Source organism: Bos javanicus, chromosome 23 (assembly GCF_032452875.1).
Source record: "Bos javanicus breed banteng chromosome 23, ARS-OSU_banteng_1.0, whole genome shotgun sequence".
Taxonomy (NCBI): domain Eukaryota; kingdom Metazoa; phylum Chordata; class Mammalia; order Artiodactyla; family Bovidae; genus Bos; species Bos javanicus.
This window is the reverse complement of record NC_083890.1, coordinates 43,732,669-43,751,680: the sequence shown is the minus strand read 5'-3', so window position 1 is coordinate 43,751,680 and position 19,012 is coordinate 43,732,669. Positions and strand designations below refer to the sequence as shown.

Below are 19,012 nucleotides of genomic sequence, written 5' to 3'. Positions count from 1 at the left end.
CAGATACTCTGTAGTATTGAGCTGATCAAGGCTATGTCTAGTCTTTACTTATTTGGGGGATGGATAGTGGGCTGCCCATCCAGGGAGACCGCTGGAATACGGATGTCTCCCAACTGAAATTCCCACCAGGACCGCAGGACAAACAGGTGGATGGCTGGTCACTCTGCTCTGTTCGGATCTTTCTGGTTGGTCATGCCTTGCTCATTTAATATGGCAGGACTTTGGGTTTTCAGTTCTGTTTGACTCAGACTTTGATCAGAAAGGTCTTTGTAAAAGATCTTGGCCCCTCTGTGTCCCTGCTGTGTTGGAAGAGCTGACCTCCCTGGGTCCTTTTTACAACATACGCTTCCTGCAACCTGGCATCTATTTTATTGTCTTTAATATTTATTTATTTGGCTGCATTGGGTCCCAGCTGTGGCATGAAGGATCTTCGTTGTATCGTGGGTGATCCTTCGCTGTGGTTCAGACTCGCTAGTTATGGCACACAGGCTCAGTTGCTTCTTGGCATGTGGGATCTTAGTTCCCTGCATGCATGCTTAGTCGCGTCTGACTCTTTGTGACCCCATGGACTGTAGCCGCCCAGGCTCCTCTGTCTACGGGATTATCCCAGCAAGAATACTGGAGGGGGTTGCCATTTCCTCCTCTAGGGGATCTTCCTGACTCAGGGATCACACCTGCGGCTCCTGCATTGGCAGGCGAAATCTTTACCACTAAGCCACCTGGGAAACCCCTTAGTTTCCTGACTAGGGATCAAACCCACATCCACTGCCTTGGAAGGCGGATTCTTAACCACCGGACCACCAAGAAAGTCCCAGCCTGACATTTCGATCAGTGTTTCCCAAAAGATTTTCCTCGGAATAAAAGTCCCCGTGGTCCTCTATGAAAGGGTTATATTGTTCAAATGAATTTGAGAGAAACACTGGGTTAAACTGGTTTCTTTAGTTCCTCTCCTGCTAATGAATACAGTGGTTCTCTAGTGGTGCATGGCATTTCCCAAAATTACTGTCCTCAAACCCTTTCCACAGGGCATCTCTGGGGGTTACTATTCTGCAGAACAGACTGTGGGAAGTGCCGATCTAGATGACTTGGGTGTGATCACAAGCAACAGTAAACCAACAATCTCATCTCCTGCCTCACGGGCTGTGAAGAGTTGGTCTAAGCTAGCTACCAGTGTTGGCCAAGTACAGCGGGTGGGTTGCCGTACTGGAAACGAGGAACTTCATTCACGTACTCACTCTGCTTGCGCCTTTGCTGAAGTTCATATTGTAACAATGGGGGGAAATATGGAGCTGTACTTACATGATGAAGACACTGAAATGTTAGTTTCGACCCTTTAGGTAGAATTTCCACATGCTTTAGATCTTTAGAGGGAAAAGAGTTTCAACAGTGCCTCTGTTTTATTTTGTTTTTAATTTTTTGAAGTGTAATTGATTGACAATGTTGTGTTGATTTCTGCTGTACAACAAAGTGATTCATTTATATATATATATTATATATAATATATATAGATTCATTTATTTATATATATATATACACACACACATTCTTTTTCATGTTCTTTTCCTCTGTGGTTTATCACAGGGTATTGAATTTACTTCCACGTGCTTTACAGTAAGACGTTGTTGTTCAGTCTCTGATTTTGAGGATCATTTGATGTTAATTATGAAATATTTTAAAAGATGTTTTTCATCTTGAATTAGGTTCAGTAAGCTTTTCTTTGGATAATCAATGGATAATCAAGGGAAAAACCGTCTTGCCTAGTGACTCTACACTTAGCCAAATGTTTAGATATGCATCAGATCAGATCAGTCGCTCAGTCGTGTCCGACTCTTTGCAACCCCATGAATCGCAGCACACCAGGCCTCCCTGTCCATCACCAACTCCTGGAGTTCACTCAGACTCACGTCCATCGAGTCAGTGATGCCATCCGGCCATCTCATCCTCTGTCGTCCCCTTCTCCTCTTGCCCCCAATCCCTCCCAGCATCAGAGTCTTTTCCAATGAGTCAACTCTTCGTATGAGGTGGCCAAAGTACTAGATATGCATAGGACTCCTGAAATCATCTGAGTTGGTAAAAATTTGGTGCTTACACAGATTGCTTCAGATTAACAGATTAACAGATTAACAGAACTTCTTGAGTGTGTTTATCATACCATTCTGTCTAAAACTAAGCATTTAGGATTGAATTTTTTTTTACTTCTTTCTTCAACACGGCATGTAGATTGACATGTGTGCTCAGTTGTATCCAACTCCTTGCCACCCATGGACTGTATACCACACTGTATACCATGGAATTTTTCAGGCAAGAATACTGGAGTGGGTTGCCATTTCCTACTCCACTTAGATCAACAGTGTTGTTGCTTTTCTCATATATTTTCTTATGAAATAAGAGATAACTGGCATTGGCTCGCTAATCTTTCAAAATGGAAGACCTCTGGGTTTATCCTGTTCCTCCAAATCTTTGCTTTTCTTTCTCCTCTTTTATATATTGTTTGTATACACTTAACTTGGAGAGTCTCTTCATCTTAAAGAAGGTTGAAATAATGTAAGTGTGGGTTATTGTTTCATGTTGGGTTTTTCTAGGCTGTAGTTGTTGCATCATATTAATAATCCTCCTTTTTATGATGTCATAGGGGAAGTAGAGGTAGATTCCAGGTTCCGGAGGCTCATTCCATTTGTTACTTGTAGATCTCTAGCCTAAATTCACTTTCACTGGAGTTGTCAAATTTTAAAGGAATAAAGGCTGCAGATTTTACTGGATTAACCAAAAAGTTCTGTCAGGTTTCCCCACACCATCTTACGGAAAAACCCAAATGAACTTTTTGGCCAACCCAGTACTTGCAGGCTGACTGTTTTAACCACTGAAGGCATAAGGCTCCACAGTAGGCTACTATAGATTTCATCATTTATCAATTGTTTTTTCCCCTTCAAACTTCTGTCCCATACAGAGTGTAATTTAAGGCAGTTGCGCAGAGAATTCAACAAAGATAAATTATCCTAGAGAACTATACAAATAGCTCCCTGCCCTGGTACTCTGAGAAGAAGCAGATGACTAAAAAGAATTGATATTGCTTTTTTCCCCATTTCCTCATTTTACGAAATATAAGAGTTTCTTTCTTCCATCAGTACTGGAGCACATCAAAAACACCCTGTGCCCAGTAAGTCTAGTGATACATACTGGAAAAAGTCTTAAGCCTGTTCATGTGGGTGCCTGAACAGATACAATCACAGTGGCAATGTTTATAGGCCCGAAAGGTGAAGCAACTTAAACTTCTTCAGTTTCAGATGGTGAAATAAGTTCTGCCACTTCAGTTCAGTCACTAAGTCGTGTTCGACTCTTTGCAACCCCGTGGACTGCAGCACGCCAGGCCTCCCTGTACTTCACCAATTCCCGGAGCTTGCTCAAACTCATGTCCATCAAGTCGGTGATGCCATCCAACCATCTCATCGTCTGTCATCCCCTTCTCCTCCTGCCTTCAATCTTTCCCATTTTCCGGGTCTTTTCCAATGAGTCAGTTCTTTGCAATAGGTGGCCAAAGTATTGAAGTTTCAGCTTCAACATCAGTCTTTGCAATGAATATTCAGGACTGATTTCCTTTAGGATGGACTGGTTGGATCTCCTTGCAGTCCAAGGGATTCTCAAGAGTCTGCTTCAACACCATAGTTCAAAAGCATCAATTCTTTGGCACTCAGCTTTCTTTGTAGTCCAACTCTCACATCCATACATGACCACTGGAAAAACCATAGCTTTGACTAGACAGACCTTTGTTGGCAAAGTAAAGTCTCTGCTTTTCAATATGCTGTCTAGGTTGGTCATAGCTTTTCTTCAAAAGGAGCAAGAGTCTTTTGATTTCATGACTATAGTCACCCTCTGCAGTGATTTTGGAGACCACAAAATAAAGTCTGTCACTGATTCCCCATTTATTTGCCACGAAGTGATGGGACCAGACGCCAAGATCTTAGTTTTCTGAATGTTGAGTTTTAAGCCAACTTTTTCATTCTCCTCTTTCACTTTCATCAAGAGGCTCTTTAGTTCCTCTCTTTCTGTCATAAAGGTGGTGTCATCCGCATACCTGAGGTTATTGGTATTTCTCTTGGCAATCTTGATTCCAGCTTGTGCTTCATTCAGCCCAGTGTTTCTCATGGTATACTCTGCATATAAGTTAAATAAGCAGGGTGACAATATACAGGCTTGATGTACTCCTTTCCCTATTTGGAACCAGTTTGTTGTTCCATGTCCAGTTCTAACTGTTGCTTCCTGACCTGCATACAGATTTCTCAAGTATTCTCATGGTATTCCCATCTCTTTAAGAATTCTCCAGTTTGTTGTGGTCCACACAGTCAAAGGCTTTGGCATAGTCAATAAAGCAGAAATACATATTTTTCTGGAGCTCTCTTGCTTTTTCTATGATACAGTGGATGTTGGCAATTTGATCTCTGGTTCCTCTGCCTTTTCTAAAACCAGCTTGAACATCTGGAAGTTCACGGTTCATGTACTGTTCAAGCCTGGCTTGGACAATTTTGAGCATTATTTTGCTAGCATGTGCTGCTACTGCTACTACTAAGTCACTTCAGTCGTGTCTGACTCTGTGCGACCCCATAGATGGCAGCCCACCAGGCTCCCCCGTCCCTGGGATTCTCCAGGCAAGAACGCTGGAGTGGATTGCCGTGAGATGAGTGCAACTGTGCAGTAGTTTGAGCATTCTTTGGCATTGCCTTTCTTTGGGATTGGAATGAAAACTGACCTTTTCCAGTCCTGTGGCCACTGCTGAGTTTTCCAAATTTGCTGGCATATTGAGTGCAGCACTTTCACAGCATCATCTTTTAGGATTTGAAATGGCTTAACTGGAATTCCATCACCTCCACTAGCTTTGTTGGTAGTGATGCTTCCTAAGGCCCACTTGACTTCACATTCCAGGATGTCTGGCTCTAGGTTGGTGATCACACCATTGCAATTATCTGGATCGTGAAGATCTTTTTTGTATAGTTCTTCGGTGTATTCTTGCCACCTCTTAATATCTTCTGCTTCTGTTAGGTCCATACCATTTCTGTCCTTTATTGTGCCCATCTTTGCATGAAGTGTTCCCTTGGTATCTCTAATTTTCTTGAAGAGATCTCTAGACTTTCCCATTCTATTGTTTTCCTCTATTTCTTTGCATTGATCGCTGAGGAAGGCTTTCTTATCTCTCCTTGCTATTCTTTGGAACTCTGCATTCAAATGGGTATATCTTTCCTTTCCTCCTTTGCTTTTCACTTCCTTTCTATTCACAGCTATTTTTAAGGCCTCCTAAGACAACCATTTTGCCTTTTTACATTTCTTTTCCTTGGGGATGGTCTTGATCCCTGCCTCTTATACAATGTCATGAACTTCCATCCATAGTTCTTCAGACACTCTATCAGATCTAATCCCTTGAATCTATTTGTCACTTCCACTGTATAATCGTAAGGGATTTAATTTAGGTCATACCTGCATGGTCTAGTAGTTTTCCCTACTTTCTTCAATTTAAGTCTGAATTTGGCACTTAGATCCATGTAATGGTAGGCGGTACTCAAAAAGAATGAGGTGTTTTCTGTATGTACCAACGGGAAGATTTCCAAAACATATTCATAAATGAGAGGAGAAAAAAAGAGTTGTGGAATAATGTGAGCGGAATGAGCCCATTTGTGGTTTTAAAAACTGTATTTATATAGTGTGGGAGCGTGTGGGAAAGGAGCAGAGAGAGACGGAGGAAAGAGAAAAGGACATTACCAAAGAAAGGCAGTGGTGAGAGGTGATGAGCTGGGTGTTTGGAAGGAGGGACAATGGAAAAGAAGTTTGTTTTCTATTTCTTAAATTATTTACTATTAAAATGCTTCATCTATTTACAAAAATTAAAAAAAAAAACATGCATTTGTGCACATGCAGACAATAAAAAGAGAATGTTCAAGCTATTTTTAACAGATTTATCCAGCCCAGGCATTCGCTAAGTAAGAACAAGCCCTTCCAAGATGCCAGTTTTAATTCTTCTATGTCAAAGAAGCATAGGATTCCTTGGCTTAGCACAAATCCGAATGTATAGGGAAAAAATTAATTGGAGGTGATGGGGAACTGGCTTTTAGTAAACATGGCATAGACTGCAGTACTGGCTCAAAAAAAGTTTACCAAAGTGATTAAAACTGCTGTCATTCCGTTACCAGAGTTGGTCTCTGGGCTTTGATGGAATTTACTGTTGAGAGTCTTTCTTTCACCAGATTTCTTACTTATAAATCTTTCACTCAATTGTAAACAGACTTCTGAGCAATAGAATGGAACATAAAGCTGTGGAAAATAATAACCTTAGTTTTTTACCTTTGTTTACAAACCAGTGCAATGATAGGTATGTTTTTAAATGTAGGTTTTCTTATTATTCAGATATGGTGAAGCCAGCAGATCAAGAGACGATTGCCATTGAAAAGAGTTTGTTATCCTCACAGCTTGCAAGAGAAAGGGCGTGCCAGGCCATGGAGGGCCAAAGCGGGTTGTTCAGGAGACGGAAAGAATGGGAGGAAAACATGGGCAAGAGCCTTTTTTCATGGTTTCCACAAGAAGCAATGGGCAGGACAGGGTAAATGGGCTTACCTGGCTGGTTTGAATCGTTATAGTGGACTCTGGGGCTTAAGGAGCGTCTCCAGTTGTCTGGTACCTGGCCCTGTGGTGATTAGGGCAGAGGAAGAGTGGCCTATTTTCTGTAAGAACTCTGTGAAGGACGTGGTTGAGGGTGGGGCTCTGGATTGGTCAGTTTGCACAGGAAAGGCAGGCTCCCTGCAAGGGGCCAACTCTAGGATCCGTGGCCCCAAGACATCAACAGATCAAAAAAATGGAAAATAAAAAGACGTGATCAATAGATGTTGATAAAGATGCAAGGATAACTATGCTCTTCAAGGTTTCCTGGATGACTTTTACATTAATATTTTGTTTAATGACAAGCTTAGAGAGCTTTCCTTAGATGGGCTAACCTTTTAGTATGTTTTTGGGAGCTGTATTGGGTACAGTAACTGAGAAGTCCTTCTCTCACTCATTTCAGGCAAGAAACAGGGGATATGTGAAGCTTTTTAAAAGGTGTTTGGATCTACTCTTCTCGTTCTTTGTTGGTCTATAAAAGCCAATCAGTCATTTTCCCCCTTTTCCTCTTTAGGCTGTTTCATGTGTTGGTGTGGAATTTTAGACTGGATGTCACTGCTTTAGCATTTGCACGTTTGCTTGTTTATGCAACTTTATTTTGGTGTTTCAATTGCCACAAGACTATGTTGAAAGCCTTTTACAGTGTTTTGCATTTATTGCATTACTGCAGCCCAGAAATTTGGTTCTTTTCTGAAGATCCAAAGAATTGCATTGTTGCCACCTAAGGCAATGGCACCCCACTCCAGTACTCTTGCCTGGAAAATCGCATGGACGGAGGAGCCTGGTAGGCTGCAGTCCATGGGGTCGCTGAGGGTCGGACACGACTGAGCGACTTCACTTTCACTTTTCACTTTCATGCACTGGAGAAGGAAATGGCAACCCACTCCAGTGTTCTTGCCTGGAGAATCCCAGGGACGGGGAGCCTGGTGGGCTGCCATCTATGGGGTCGCAAAGAGTCGGACACGACTGAAGTGACTTAACAGAAGCAGCAGCAGCAGCAGCCTGTATTTTCATTTTGGTGGGGGAAGTCACCTCCTGCTTTTCCTTTTTTGCTTCTGTTGTGTTAGAGGTTACAGTGATTGGTTTTAGAAATTCACCCTTATGTGCCCGTGCTCGTGCTCAGTTGCTCAGTCATATCTGACTCTCTGCCACACTGGGGACTGTAGTCCGCCAGGCTCCTCTGTCCGTCAGATTTTCTGGCAAGAATACTGGAGTAGATTGCCATTTCCTCCTCCAGGGAATCTCCCAACCCAGGGATCAAACCCGAATCTCCTGTGTTGCAGGTAGATTCTTCACCACTGAGCCACTGGGGAAGCCCCTTCACCTTTACATCTTTAGATATCTTCGCCATGTATCTTTAGATATATGCTGTACATCTAATCCTTGTATTTTAATGCTGCCCTCTCGTTTACTGTGGCCTAAGGTTTAATCATCATCTGCTTAGATTTACTATTTTTGTTTTTAACTGATGTTTTTGCTCTTGTGGTCACTATTTTTTTTTCATTTCTTAACAACTCCATGTTTATCTTCAGCATCCTTGTGTATCTGCCTTCATCTTCTGCCCAGGCTTCTGCAATCATCCAGTAACTGGCCTCCGTCCAGTCCATCCTCCAGGCTGAAGTGGACATTGGTCTGTCAAATAACTCAAACCCAATTGGTTTCTTCACATTTCCCTTAGAAGAACGTGGTCAGGAAGGCCCTGCGTGGCCCAGCGCCCCCTGCCCCTCTGACTGCATCTCAAACCATCATTCCTCCAACTGGCGTTGGCTGTGCAGTCACACCGGCTTCCTCTCTGCTTGTCCATGGCACCCTGATGCCCCCAGCTTGCTCTGCCTGGAGTGTTTTCCACTTCCTCCCCGACTGCCCTGAGCTAAGATAACATACATTCAGCTTTCAGACCCAACTCGGAGGTCTCTTCCTCAGAAAACCCTCCTCTTATTCCCCAGTCGTTGCTGTTGTTCAGGCACTCAGTCATGTCTGACTCTTTTGCAGCCCCATGGACTGTAACCCGCCAGGCTCTTCTGTCCATGGGATTTCCTAGGCAAGAATACTGGAGTGGGTTGCCATTTCCTTCTCCAGGGGACCTTCTCAACTCAGGATTGAACCCGCGTCTCCTGCATTGGCAGGCGGGTTATTTACCGCTGAGCCACCAGGGAAGCCCCAACTCCCCCATGGAGGAGGTTATTTAGCATCTGCTCTGATGCATGTCTTCTTTTGAGGCCCATCTCAATTTGCAATCATGGATGAGGTGGCATCTCCTTTGATGACTGAATCGCACCTTAGCCTGTGATCTCTGGAAGGGAGAGGCTCTGCTTACCATCATCCCCAGCCCCTGATGGAGTCCCTTACGCTGTGGGCAGCTGGTCCTCAGTTGTTGACTGAGTGTGGAGAGACAGCTGAAGTCCAGATAATAGCGGTTGGCCTGAGAGCGTCCATATTCTGCTGGTGCTGGAGCTCTCAGACCTCTGTGTCCAGGGCTCTGCCCGCCTGCCTGCAGAACCTTCCTTTCCATCTGTGGCTCTGGTTCACCCACTTTACTCCATGGTTTTGAAAAGCCCCTGGGAAACTTGTTTTGTTGAAGGGAAATCTGTTCATTAACATGGTTCAGGCCAGGGTGACACTTCTTTATTCATCCGGAAGGTGGCTAATAAACTTTTACCTTGAAAACCCCCACTTCATCTTGCCTATTCAGTCTTTCCTACTGTGCTGCTGAGCAAATGTTTTTTAAAATCAGGCAGAACTTTCTGACCTAATGGCACACACTTCTCTTCCCCTTCCCCGGGTATCCCCTTTCTGCACGAGAGCACTTTCTGCCCTCTTCCCACCATATCTTGTCCTTTGGTTCAGGACATAAAACTCCTTCACCTCCCAAAGCGAATACTGCTCAATAGTTTCCCCATGCACCTCTAACCTTTGTCCTTCCGTACAGACTTCCTGCCCTCACTTCTGGGGGCTGTAGGTTTATATACATCCATCTTCTTATTAATATGTTCTCAGTAAGCTGTCTGCCAGGGCTAACATTTATTTTTCCTTCTCATACCACTGAATTCATTGTAATCTAAGGGAGAGTGTTAGAGTACATTTTTAAAATAATAAGTTTCAAAATGGATTATCAGGGATTTTCAGTCCTGATATGCTTGAGGATAACCCAGAGGGTTTTTTACTGTCATATAGTTGTCGGGTCCCAGGCTGGACCTGTTAAATGGCAGCAGGGGAGGCATCAGTGTCTTTCCAGACTGGCAGAGTGACTTGGTGAAGATCGAACAGCTAGTGGGTAACAGAGTTCAATCACAGTTCTTGTTTCCTTGCTTTCTTTCTAGTTCTTACTCATGTATTTTTTTTGCATTAAATTCGATTGAGACTTGTGTGTGTTTAATTATCTGTACCTAAATTTATCTGCATAAAATTGTTTGCATATTTTATAAATGATGTTTCCACCGCCCCCCACCCCCCGCCCCCGGATGACTGTGTAACCAAAGCATGCAAAGAATCTCAAGCTGACCGAAGGGACCACAGCCACTTCTCACCTCCTCCTCTCAGTGCTTCCTGGATGTCAGTGCTGGAAGAGCTTTGTTTCCTCTACCGGCTCTGCCAATCCCCCCCCCACCCCGCTCCGTCCTGCCAGGAGCCACAGGCCTGCCCTTTGTGCCCTCCCCCCCTTCCCCACTCGCAGGCTCTGTTCCCACTTGACTTGCCCCCATCACACCACTGATCCGAGGAAATGCTTCCTCTTCCCTCCTCCAGCCCCCACCTGCCTGAGCAGCTGGCTCAGGTGAGTGGCTGGGTCCTTGTAGAGGGACGTTTGGGAACTGAACCATTCCTTCGTTCCTCGCTGGGAGCCGAGAGAGATGGGTGGGTGTCCTTCAGAGGTCTCCTTCCGCCCCCTCAGTCTCTCCTCGGGAACCTGGGTACCAATCCAGGGACCTTTAGAAGAGATGTTTTCATACCATTTTTTAATAGTTGAGAAGTGACTAAATCCTCAATAAGACAATAAGACATGATCTGTATTTAGGTAATTCAAAGAGGAATCCCTTTTGAGGAATCCCTTTCTGAGGAAAGGTCACACTCTAGAAGATGCTATGTGATGCAGAAGTTAAACCAAGGATGAAGTTAGCATTTCTGGCTTCGAATCCTAGATCCTCTTCCCAGTGTGGTTCTGAGAGGTGGTTGAGCTGCCCTGTGGTACAGTTTCCTCAACCATATATCACAATTAAATAAAGGGAAAATGCCTACATCATAGGTAATTTGATTGTCTTGAAGATGAAATGAAATAAGCAGATTAAGATGCCAATCATAGTAGCTGTTCACTGGTATCATTAGCTTACATTAGTCAAGTATGATTTACAGACACTTTCCATACATTATATTTTAGCACATCTTAAAATATGCTTTTTTTTTTTTTTTTTTAAATTGTCTTTGTTACTGACTCACACCTGCTTCTCTGTGTTTTGCTTGCAGCCCTGGAAAGGAAAATATCCATGAGGCAAAGCAGAGAGGAGCTGATAAAACGAGGGGTCTTGAAGGAAATCTATGATAAAGGTAAGGGGACCACTCCCGGCTCCACGGGCCAGAAAGAAGCCATGCTTGGAATCTGTGTGTGTGTGTGTTTCCCAGAGTCGGATTTCGTTCTCTGCATTGCTTTGTCAGAGTCTGAACCTGTAAAAGTCCAGACACTTCTGGACAGATCAGAGAATGGAGCTGACAGCACTGAAGTGATTGGTGTTGTCGCGAAGGTGAACCCTCCCTTTTTCTCAGCTTTGGAATCAAACCACGGGATGCTAAGAAAGGTGATGGGGCCCCAGGAATGGTGTCAGTACGGGGGGTGAGTCTGTTGGTGTCTGGACACACACAGCTGGGGTGAATTTAATTGCTTCGGTTCTTTCAGGCACCAGGGATTCCCAAGACAAATGTTAAAAATCCACAAGCGTCTAGAATATCCTGAAGAGTTTTTTTTGGGCAGTCCATCTCCCAGCAGTAGGAGAATCAAAGTGGAGAAAATGATAAAATATAAATGTACACGTAAGAGATTTCAAATGATAATATTTACAATGATTACAAATGCTCTGTGAATGCGTCCACAAGCGTTCACCAGTGATTTATCACGTGTCTTTGGCTGGTTGAACTACTGCCTTTAGAGACAAAGGTACACAGTGGTTTACATAGCGTATTTACTAGTCATCACCGGCCCCCGCCAACCCTCCTCCTTCCTCTCCACCCTTCCCTTCATCACCCTTCACTTAAAACTTTACGAGAAACGTTGTTTAGTCTCTGTGCTGTGCTTAGTCGCTCAGTCGTGTCTGACTCTTTGCGACTGCATGGACTGATGCCCACCAGGTCCCTCTGTGGGATTTCCTAGGCAAGAATACTGGAGTAGGTTGCTGTTTCCTTCTCCTGGGTATCCTCCCGACCCAGGAATCAAACCTGTATATCCTGCGTTGGCAAGTAGATTCTTTACCTCTGAGCCACCAGGGAAGTCCTTTAGGAGAAATGACAAACTCTTACTCCAGCTTTGTTACGGTCGTCCATACTCTTCAGGTCTTACTGTTTGACGCCAGCGTTGTTTGTTGGGCCAGATTATTAAATCACACACACTCCTTTAAAGATCCACCCTAATCATCAAAGTGATCTTGTAATTCTGACAGTTCACCACATTTTCGTAGGTCTTCTGCGTGCTGAGTTTGTGTCCTGACACCAAAAGGCATGTGTGTTTCTAACCTGGGTGTTTTTCTCTGATTCTGCTGTCCTCAGTGAGTTGGTCCTTATTCCTCTGGTACAACTCACCTCATTCACCCCTGTCATGGAGCATCCGGATGGCACTTTTAAAGTATTTTTAGAACACTTTGCCACTCTGAAATGCTGCAAGTCGTAAGGGCTTTGTATGTAATAATAAGATCTCCTAGGCAACAATTAGAGTGAAAAATCTGTGTCAATTTAGAGTGTTCTAAAACTAATGAAATAAAACCCAGTCTATTTTTAACATATTTTAAAGTTCAATCTTTATTATTAGCTAAATCTAAGGGTTTTTAAAAGTGAATCTGAATTAGTAAAGTTTATTGAATAAAATTAAGTTGTCATGTATCATGAATGTATTGCAAAGGCCTCTGGAATATTTTCGGTCAGGCAAACCAGGAGTTCAAGTCTACCCTATCAACAATTATACCCACAGCCCCAAACACACACATGATCTTCCCGTGTATATTTTACTAAATACACAAAAAATCTGCACCACCACTCACTGGTAGGGTGTGAAGTTGTATTATTTCATGTTTCCTGGATTAGTTGGTGCCTCAGATGGTAAAGAATCTGCCTGCAGTGCAGAAGACCCAGGTTCAATCCCTGGGTCAGGACAATCCCCTGGCATAGGAAATGGCAACCCACTCTAGTATGTTTGCCTGGATAATTCCATGGACAGAGGAGTCTGACAGGCTACCGTCCATGGGGTAGCAAAGAGTTGGACTTGACTGAGTGACTAATTTTTCATTAAGTATCATAGCCTTCTGGCACCTCCTGGGTGAGCCATGCAAGCCTTCTACTTCTGAGCAAGCCATGCCAAGATACAGTTTCTTTGGCTGATTAGGCTCTCCAGAGAAAAAGAATCCATAACTTTGTCACTTTTATCCTACGTCTTACTTTCTGTTGTTGTTCAGTCGCTCAGTCATGTCCAACTCTTTGCAACCCCATTGGCTGCAGCACTCCAGCCTTCCCTGTCCTTCACTGTCTCCAGGAGTTTGCTCAAACTCATGTCTGAAGAGTCAGTGATGCTATCTAAGCATCTCATCCTCTGTCGCCTTCTTGTTTTGCCCTCAGTCTTTCCCAACATCAGGGTCTTTTCCAATGAGTTGGCTCTTTGCATCAGGTGGCCAAAGTATTGGAGCTTCAGCATCAGTCTTTGCAATGAATATTCAGGGTTGATTTCCTTTAGGATTGATTGGTTTGATCTCCTTGCAGTCCAAGGGACTCTCAAGAGTCTTCTCCAGTAGCACAATTTGAAAACATCAATTCTTCAGTGCACCGCCTTCTTTAAGGTCCCCCAGACCCACCCTTTTGTTGATCTTAACTTTCCCTCTTTCATCTCAAACTCCTTTCTCCACATTCCCTCCCCAGTGAAGATGAGAAGTGTCTGACTACAGGTCTGGTATTCCACAGTCAGCATCCAAGGGCTAATACTGTCAGCAATAGAGCCTGTTCAGTCCAGTTCAGTGATCCTTTCCTCCGTTGTTCCTGCAACCTTTATGTCTCTCCCTGGAAAACTTCAGGAATTCTCTAAAGGAGAGAATACATTTTATTATAGTCTTTATAATTTCCATTATGCTTAATAACTGCTGCTGCTGCTGCTAAGGCGCTTCAGTCATGTCCGACTCTGTGCGACCCCATAGACAGCAGCCCACCAGGCTCCCCCGTCCCTGGGATTCTCCAGGCAAGAACACTGGAGTGGGTTGCCATTTCCTTCTCCAGTGCATGAAAGTGAAAAGTGAAAGTGAAGTCGCTCAGTCATGTCTGACTCTCAGCAACCCCATGGACTGCAGCCCACCAGGCTCCTCTGTCCACGGGATTTTCCAGGCAAGAGTACTGGTGTGGGTTGCCATTGCCTTCTCCAGCTTAATAACTGAGTTAGGGTAAATATTGCCTGAATAACTTCCTGACTTAATCAAGGAAGCCGTAGACCATTAGAGAAGAAAGACCCTGATGCTGGGAAAGATGGAAGGCAGGAGGAGAAGGGGACCACAGAGGATGAGATGGTTGGATGGCATCACTGACTCAAAGGACATGAGTCTGAGTGAACTCCAGGAGTTGGTGATGGACATGGAGGCCTGGCGTGCTGCAGTCCATGGGGTCACAAAGAGTCAGACACGACTGAGCGACTGAACTGAACTGAGACCGTTAGAGCAAAAGGCCCACTTTATAGAGGAAGAAATGGGGGGTGCATTGAGTCTGGGGGCTGCCAGCCCACACTAGGAGCTGCCCCAGAATTAGGAGCTGGGTCGTGTTTGAGGTCATCTCATGGCACGCGTTCAGTCACTGGCTGTGGAGAAAAGGACCGGTCTGGCCCCCACCTGTCACCACAACTTCCAGTTTCATTTTTGTCTTTGTGCTTATCAGTGTCTGCTTTTTTCCGTTCGGTGGTTGACTGGCCTTCCTCACTGGCTCATAAACTCCAGGAGAACATGGACCTCATAGGCTTGCTGCCAGACCTCCCGAGCCTCAGATAGAGAAGCTTGAGACAGGCTTACTCACCAGAATACTTACTGTTTGGACAATGAGAAGGAGAGAAGTAAAAGTGCAAAGTAAATTGTATTTACTGTAGATTTTTCTGATAAAAGTGTTGTTTTTCTTTTTTTTGTCACTGTAGATATTAATCACATGACCTTGTATTCTGTTTCATCAGCTGTAAGGAATGTGAGTCCTGAAATCATTGCTTGGATTCAGTTCTAGTTCCACTTCCCAAGAGCTGTGCAACTTTAGTCAACTTGCTGAACGTCTCTGGTGCTTCTGTTTCTGTATTTGCAAGTGTGGATGATAATATAATGTGGATGACATGAGATCACATATCTGCAATTAGATTGCCAAAGCTGCCATAACAAAATACCAGAGGCTGGGTGACTTAAACAACAGAAATGCGTTTCCCCGTGGTTTTGGAGGCTGGAAGTCCAGGATCCAGGTGCCAGCAGGGCTGGTTTCTGGTGTGCCCGCCTGTCAGCTTGCAGACGGCTGCCGGCTCCCTGTGACCTCACGTGGTCTTTCTTCCGTGCATGCACAGTCCTGGCGTCTCTTCCTCTTTTCACAAGAAAATCAGTCCTGTTGGACCAGGGCCCACCCTTCGGACCTCATTTAACCTCATTACTTCCTTAAAAGCCTCATCTCCAAATACAGTCCCATTGGGGGTTTGGGCTTCACGTGTAAATGTGGACCGTCGGCGGGGACGGAAGCAGTTCCGTCTGTAACAAAGTGCAGAGTGCACTGGCGGCTGTCGTTCCATAAATCCTTGAGAAATTGTTAACCTCTATTGGTGGTAATCTCATCGTCATCATCCTTTGTATTTTTTGATACCCTTGACATGCCTCTTCCTAGCTCAGGCCCCCTTCAGTGTTACGAAGGGGCATCGTTGTCCCCTTTCAGGTTCAGGAATCTTCAGCCCCCTTCACAACTGTCCTACCATGTGGGTAGCCGAGAACCCAGGCCCTCGATGTCTGATTCATTGCCTTCTCATCCTTCCCCTCTCGTCCTCTTAGCCTCTAAACACGTCGTATGCTTGTCGTCAGCCTTCCCTTTCCTACAGCATCACTCAACGGCTGTGTCTGAGAGCCTAGGGAGTAGAACAGACAAACTTTGATTGCCACAACCTGAGTGAACAGCAAGGGGCCAAGAGCCTCTTACCCTTTTCCAAGTTGTTCATTTCAGAGATTAATTTCATAGATTTTCCGCCATCCTTCCTCATCGCGTGGCTGGTCAGTCCTCATTTGGCACCGCCTCCTGTGTTAGCACCTGAGTCTGGTCATCTGGCAGCAAAGCGCTGTCCACCAGAGATTCAGTCCCCGACGGCTGCCCAGTGGTTTGAAGTGACTGCCAGCACGTCTGCCAGGGCCGGCCTGGGTTCACGCTGCAGTTACACTGTTTTGGATATGATATTACTAATGCGGAAAGCAGTTTGTCTTTAGTAGGTGAGCTTTTCTCTTCCAGCTCTTTGTTACTGATTTTGCTTAATACGCCTTACTTGTCTATAGAAAGTGTAAAGATAAACTGAGAAGTGCACCTGTTTGGGCAGAGGGAACTCAGAATTACTGAGGTTTTGTTATGGCTTCCCTGGTGGCTCAGATGGTTAAGAATCCGCCTGCAATGCAGGAGACCCAGGTCTATCCCTGGATCAGGAAGATCTCCTGGAAAAGGGAATAGTAATCCAGTCCAGTATTCTTGCCTGGAGAATTCCATGGATAGAGGAGCCTAGCAGGGGGTCCATGGGGTTGCAAAGAATTGAACACAACTGAGCAACTAACACTTTGGATTATTCTGACAGTTCTCCTAGAAATTCCTTATCTTATTCTTGGTTGGTTTAGTCGCTAAATCGTGTCTGACTACTGCGACCCCATGGACTGCAGCCCACCAGGCTCCTCTGTCCATAGGATTTTCCAGGCAAGAATACTGAAGTATTCTTTTTATACTGCATATATAATACTGGAGTATATTTTTCTTAGCAGGTTAAAATCCCAAGTAAAAATAAATAAAGTAAATGTCGCTCAGTCATGTCCAACTCTTTGCGACCCCATGGACTGTAGCCCACCAGGTTCCTCCATCCATGGGATTTTCCAGGCAAGAATACTGGAGTGGGGTGCCATTTCCTTCTCCAGGGGATCTTCCCAACCCAGGGATTGAACCCAGGTCTCCCGCATTGTAGGCAGATGCTTTCCCGTCTGAGCCACTGGGAAGTCTAAAATTCCAAACTGGTCACTAACTTTAAGTCAGGCAAAATGCGAGCTTGGATTGAAGAGCAGAGATTTTCTCAGTATCTGTAGAAACTAGCTCAGGAATCCTTCATTTAATGGAATGCAGGTGTGACGAGCAGGAGCTACTGGATGGCTCATATTTTTTATTGGTTTCCCTATCGAATCATAGAAGTATAGAGTTCAGAAGCAAGTTCAGATAAAACTTTAAAAATCAAAAAATGTTTGATCTCTGGATTTATCAAGGCCATATAAAAAATGCAGCAAACTTTGAAAACTATGAAGAAAATTTTAAACTGTTTAATCATGATGGAGTAGGAACATAAAATGTTAAATGCTTTTTCCTCCATTTCCCACATTTCTCACAATATGGATATAGCAATTTTGTGAAAAGCACAATGTAACCATTGCAGTGAACTATCATCAATCTGAGGAATAAAAATGTGAAACCAACTAATGATGGAAAATAGCCTGTCATTTTGTAGACAGCTTATTTTTAACTATTCACCAATTTCGTAATCTATTTTTTTTTTTTGAATGAGAACTTAAGGGTTCTCCTAGACTCCTAGAACGTTCATTCATTCAGAAAATTGGTACTGACTCCCCACCCTGAGCCAGGTGGTCAGGTATCAAGCTATAGTGATAACCAAAAGAGTAAAACCCTCACCTTCTCAGTTTACACTCTTCCAAAGGCGTCAGGAAATAATTAAATAAGCATATGATAAAGACTCTGATGCTGGGAGGGATTGGGGGCAGGAGGAGAAGGGGACGACAGAGGATGAGATGGCTGGATGACATCACTGACTCGATGGACGTGAGTCTGGGTGAACTCCGGGAGTTGGTGATGGACAGAGAGGCCTGGAGTGCTGCAATTCATGGGGTCGCAAAGAGTCGGACACGACTGAGCGACTGAACTGAACTGATGATATACTGTCAAGGAGTGATGAATGCTATGAAGGCAAACAAAGCAGTAGTGTAAGGAGATAAACTCAGAGCGGGGCATGATTTTATATAAATGCAATCATGGAGGCCCTCTGGAGGAGGTGATGTTTTACACAGAGACCTAAATGCCGTGCAACAGGAGCATTGGTCCTACTACTAACTCTAAACAACGTGTAACCAAATTCTTGAGCCCTTAAGTTGTCTTAGTATGTTCATTAAAGCCTCTGGGCTGCATTTGCTTCTCTCTGTAAATCCAAACATGTCACCCCCTACTCAGAGAAGTTCCAGGTTTCTCTAGCAGCCTCCAAAACCCTCTGCGATCTGCCCTCCAGCCCCTAAGTTTGCTTCAGTTCCTGGGGTACCTCCTTATAACTTCCTCTTGTGACATCTCACCTGCTTCCAGCCTCTGACATTGGCATTGGCTGCGCTGTCTTCCCAGCACTCTCTTCCCCGAGACATCCATCCACGTGGTTCACTGCTCTTTTAATTCTTGGCTCAGATGCCACCTTCTCAACAAACCTTCCTTGGAAGCTCTGGATTTTAAATTGTCGCCTCCTCCCATAGGTCCATAGTCCCCTGACCCTGCACCACTGTGTTCTTTCTTTCTCTCTTTTTTCCCTTCTGTCTATTACCGCCTGCAGTCTATAAATTACATATATATTGTGTTAGCCTTTTCCTCATCGGTCTCTCCACACTGGAATGTGAGCTCCACCAGGCAGGACAGGATCTCTGTCTGATTTGTTCATGGACCTTATAGGCATCCTGCTGCCCGCAGCAGTGCTGGGACGTAGTCGATGCTCGGTACATGTTTACTGAAAAGAACAACAAATGCCAGCTTGATGTAACTTGGTCTGTTCACCTGTGTGGGCAAAATCCAGAGCCCTAGAGCTCTGATCCCCCTTGTTATTCATTGGAAGGACTGATGTTGAAGCTGAAACTCCAATACCTTGGCCACCTGATGCGAAGAACTGACTCATTTGAAAAGACCCTGATGC

At 44.4% G+C, this 19,012-nt stretch overlaps 1 protein-coding gene and 1 long non-coding RNA gene across 12 annotated transcripts in view; one reads left to right on the top strand and one right to left on the bottom strand.

Moving 5' to 3' along the window:
* PHACTR1 (phosphatase and actin regulator 1) overlaps window positions 1-19,012 on the top strand; it is a 525,946-nt gene that overhangs the window by 418,418 nt on the left and 88,516 nt on the right. For all 11 annotated transcript variants that reach the window (XM_061398847.1, XM_061398845.1, XM_061398849.1 and 8 more), the window contains one exon: window positions 11,098-11,178. In XM_061398847.1, the coding sequence (XP_061254831.1) occupies window positions 11,098-11,178 (81 nt within the window). The remainder of the gene's footprint in view (window positions 1-11,097; window positions 11,179-19,012) is intronic.
* LOC133236694 (uncharacterized) lies at window positions 10,931-12,470 on the bottom strand. The gene is made up of 2 exons (XR_009732985.1): window positions 12,095-12,470; window positions 10,931-11,099 (listed from the first exon to the last, which is right to left on the bottom strand). It is a non-coding gene; the product is annotated as an uncharacterized LOC133236694 (long non-coding RNA).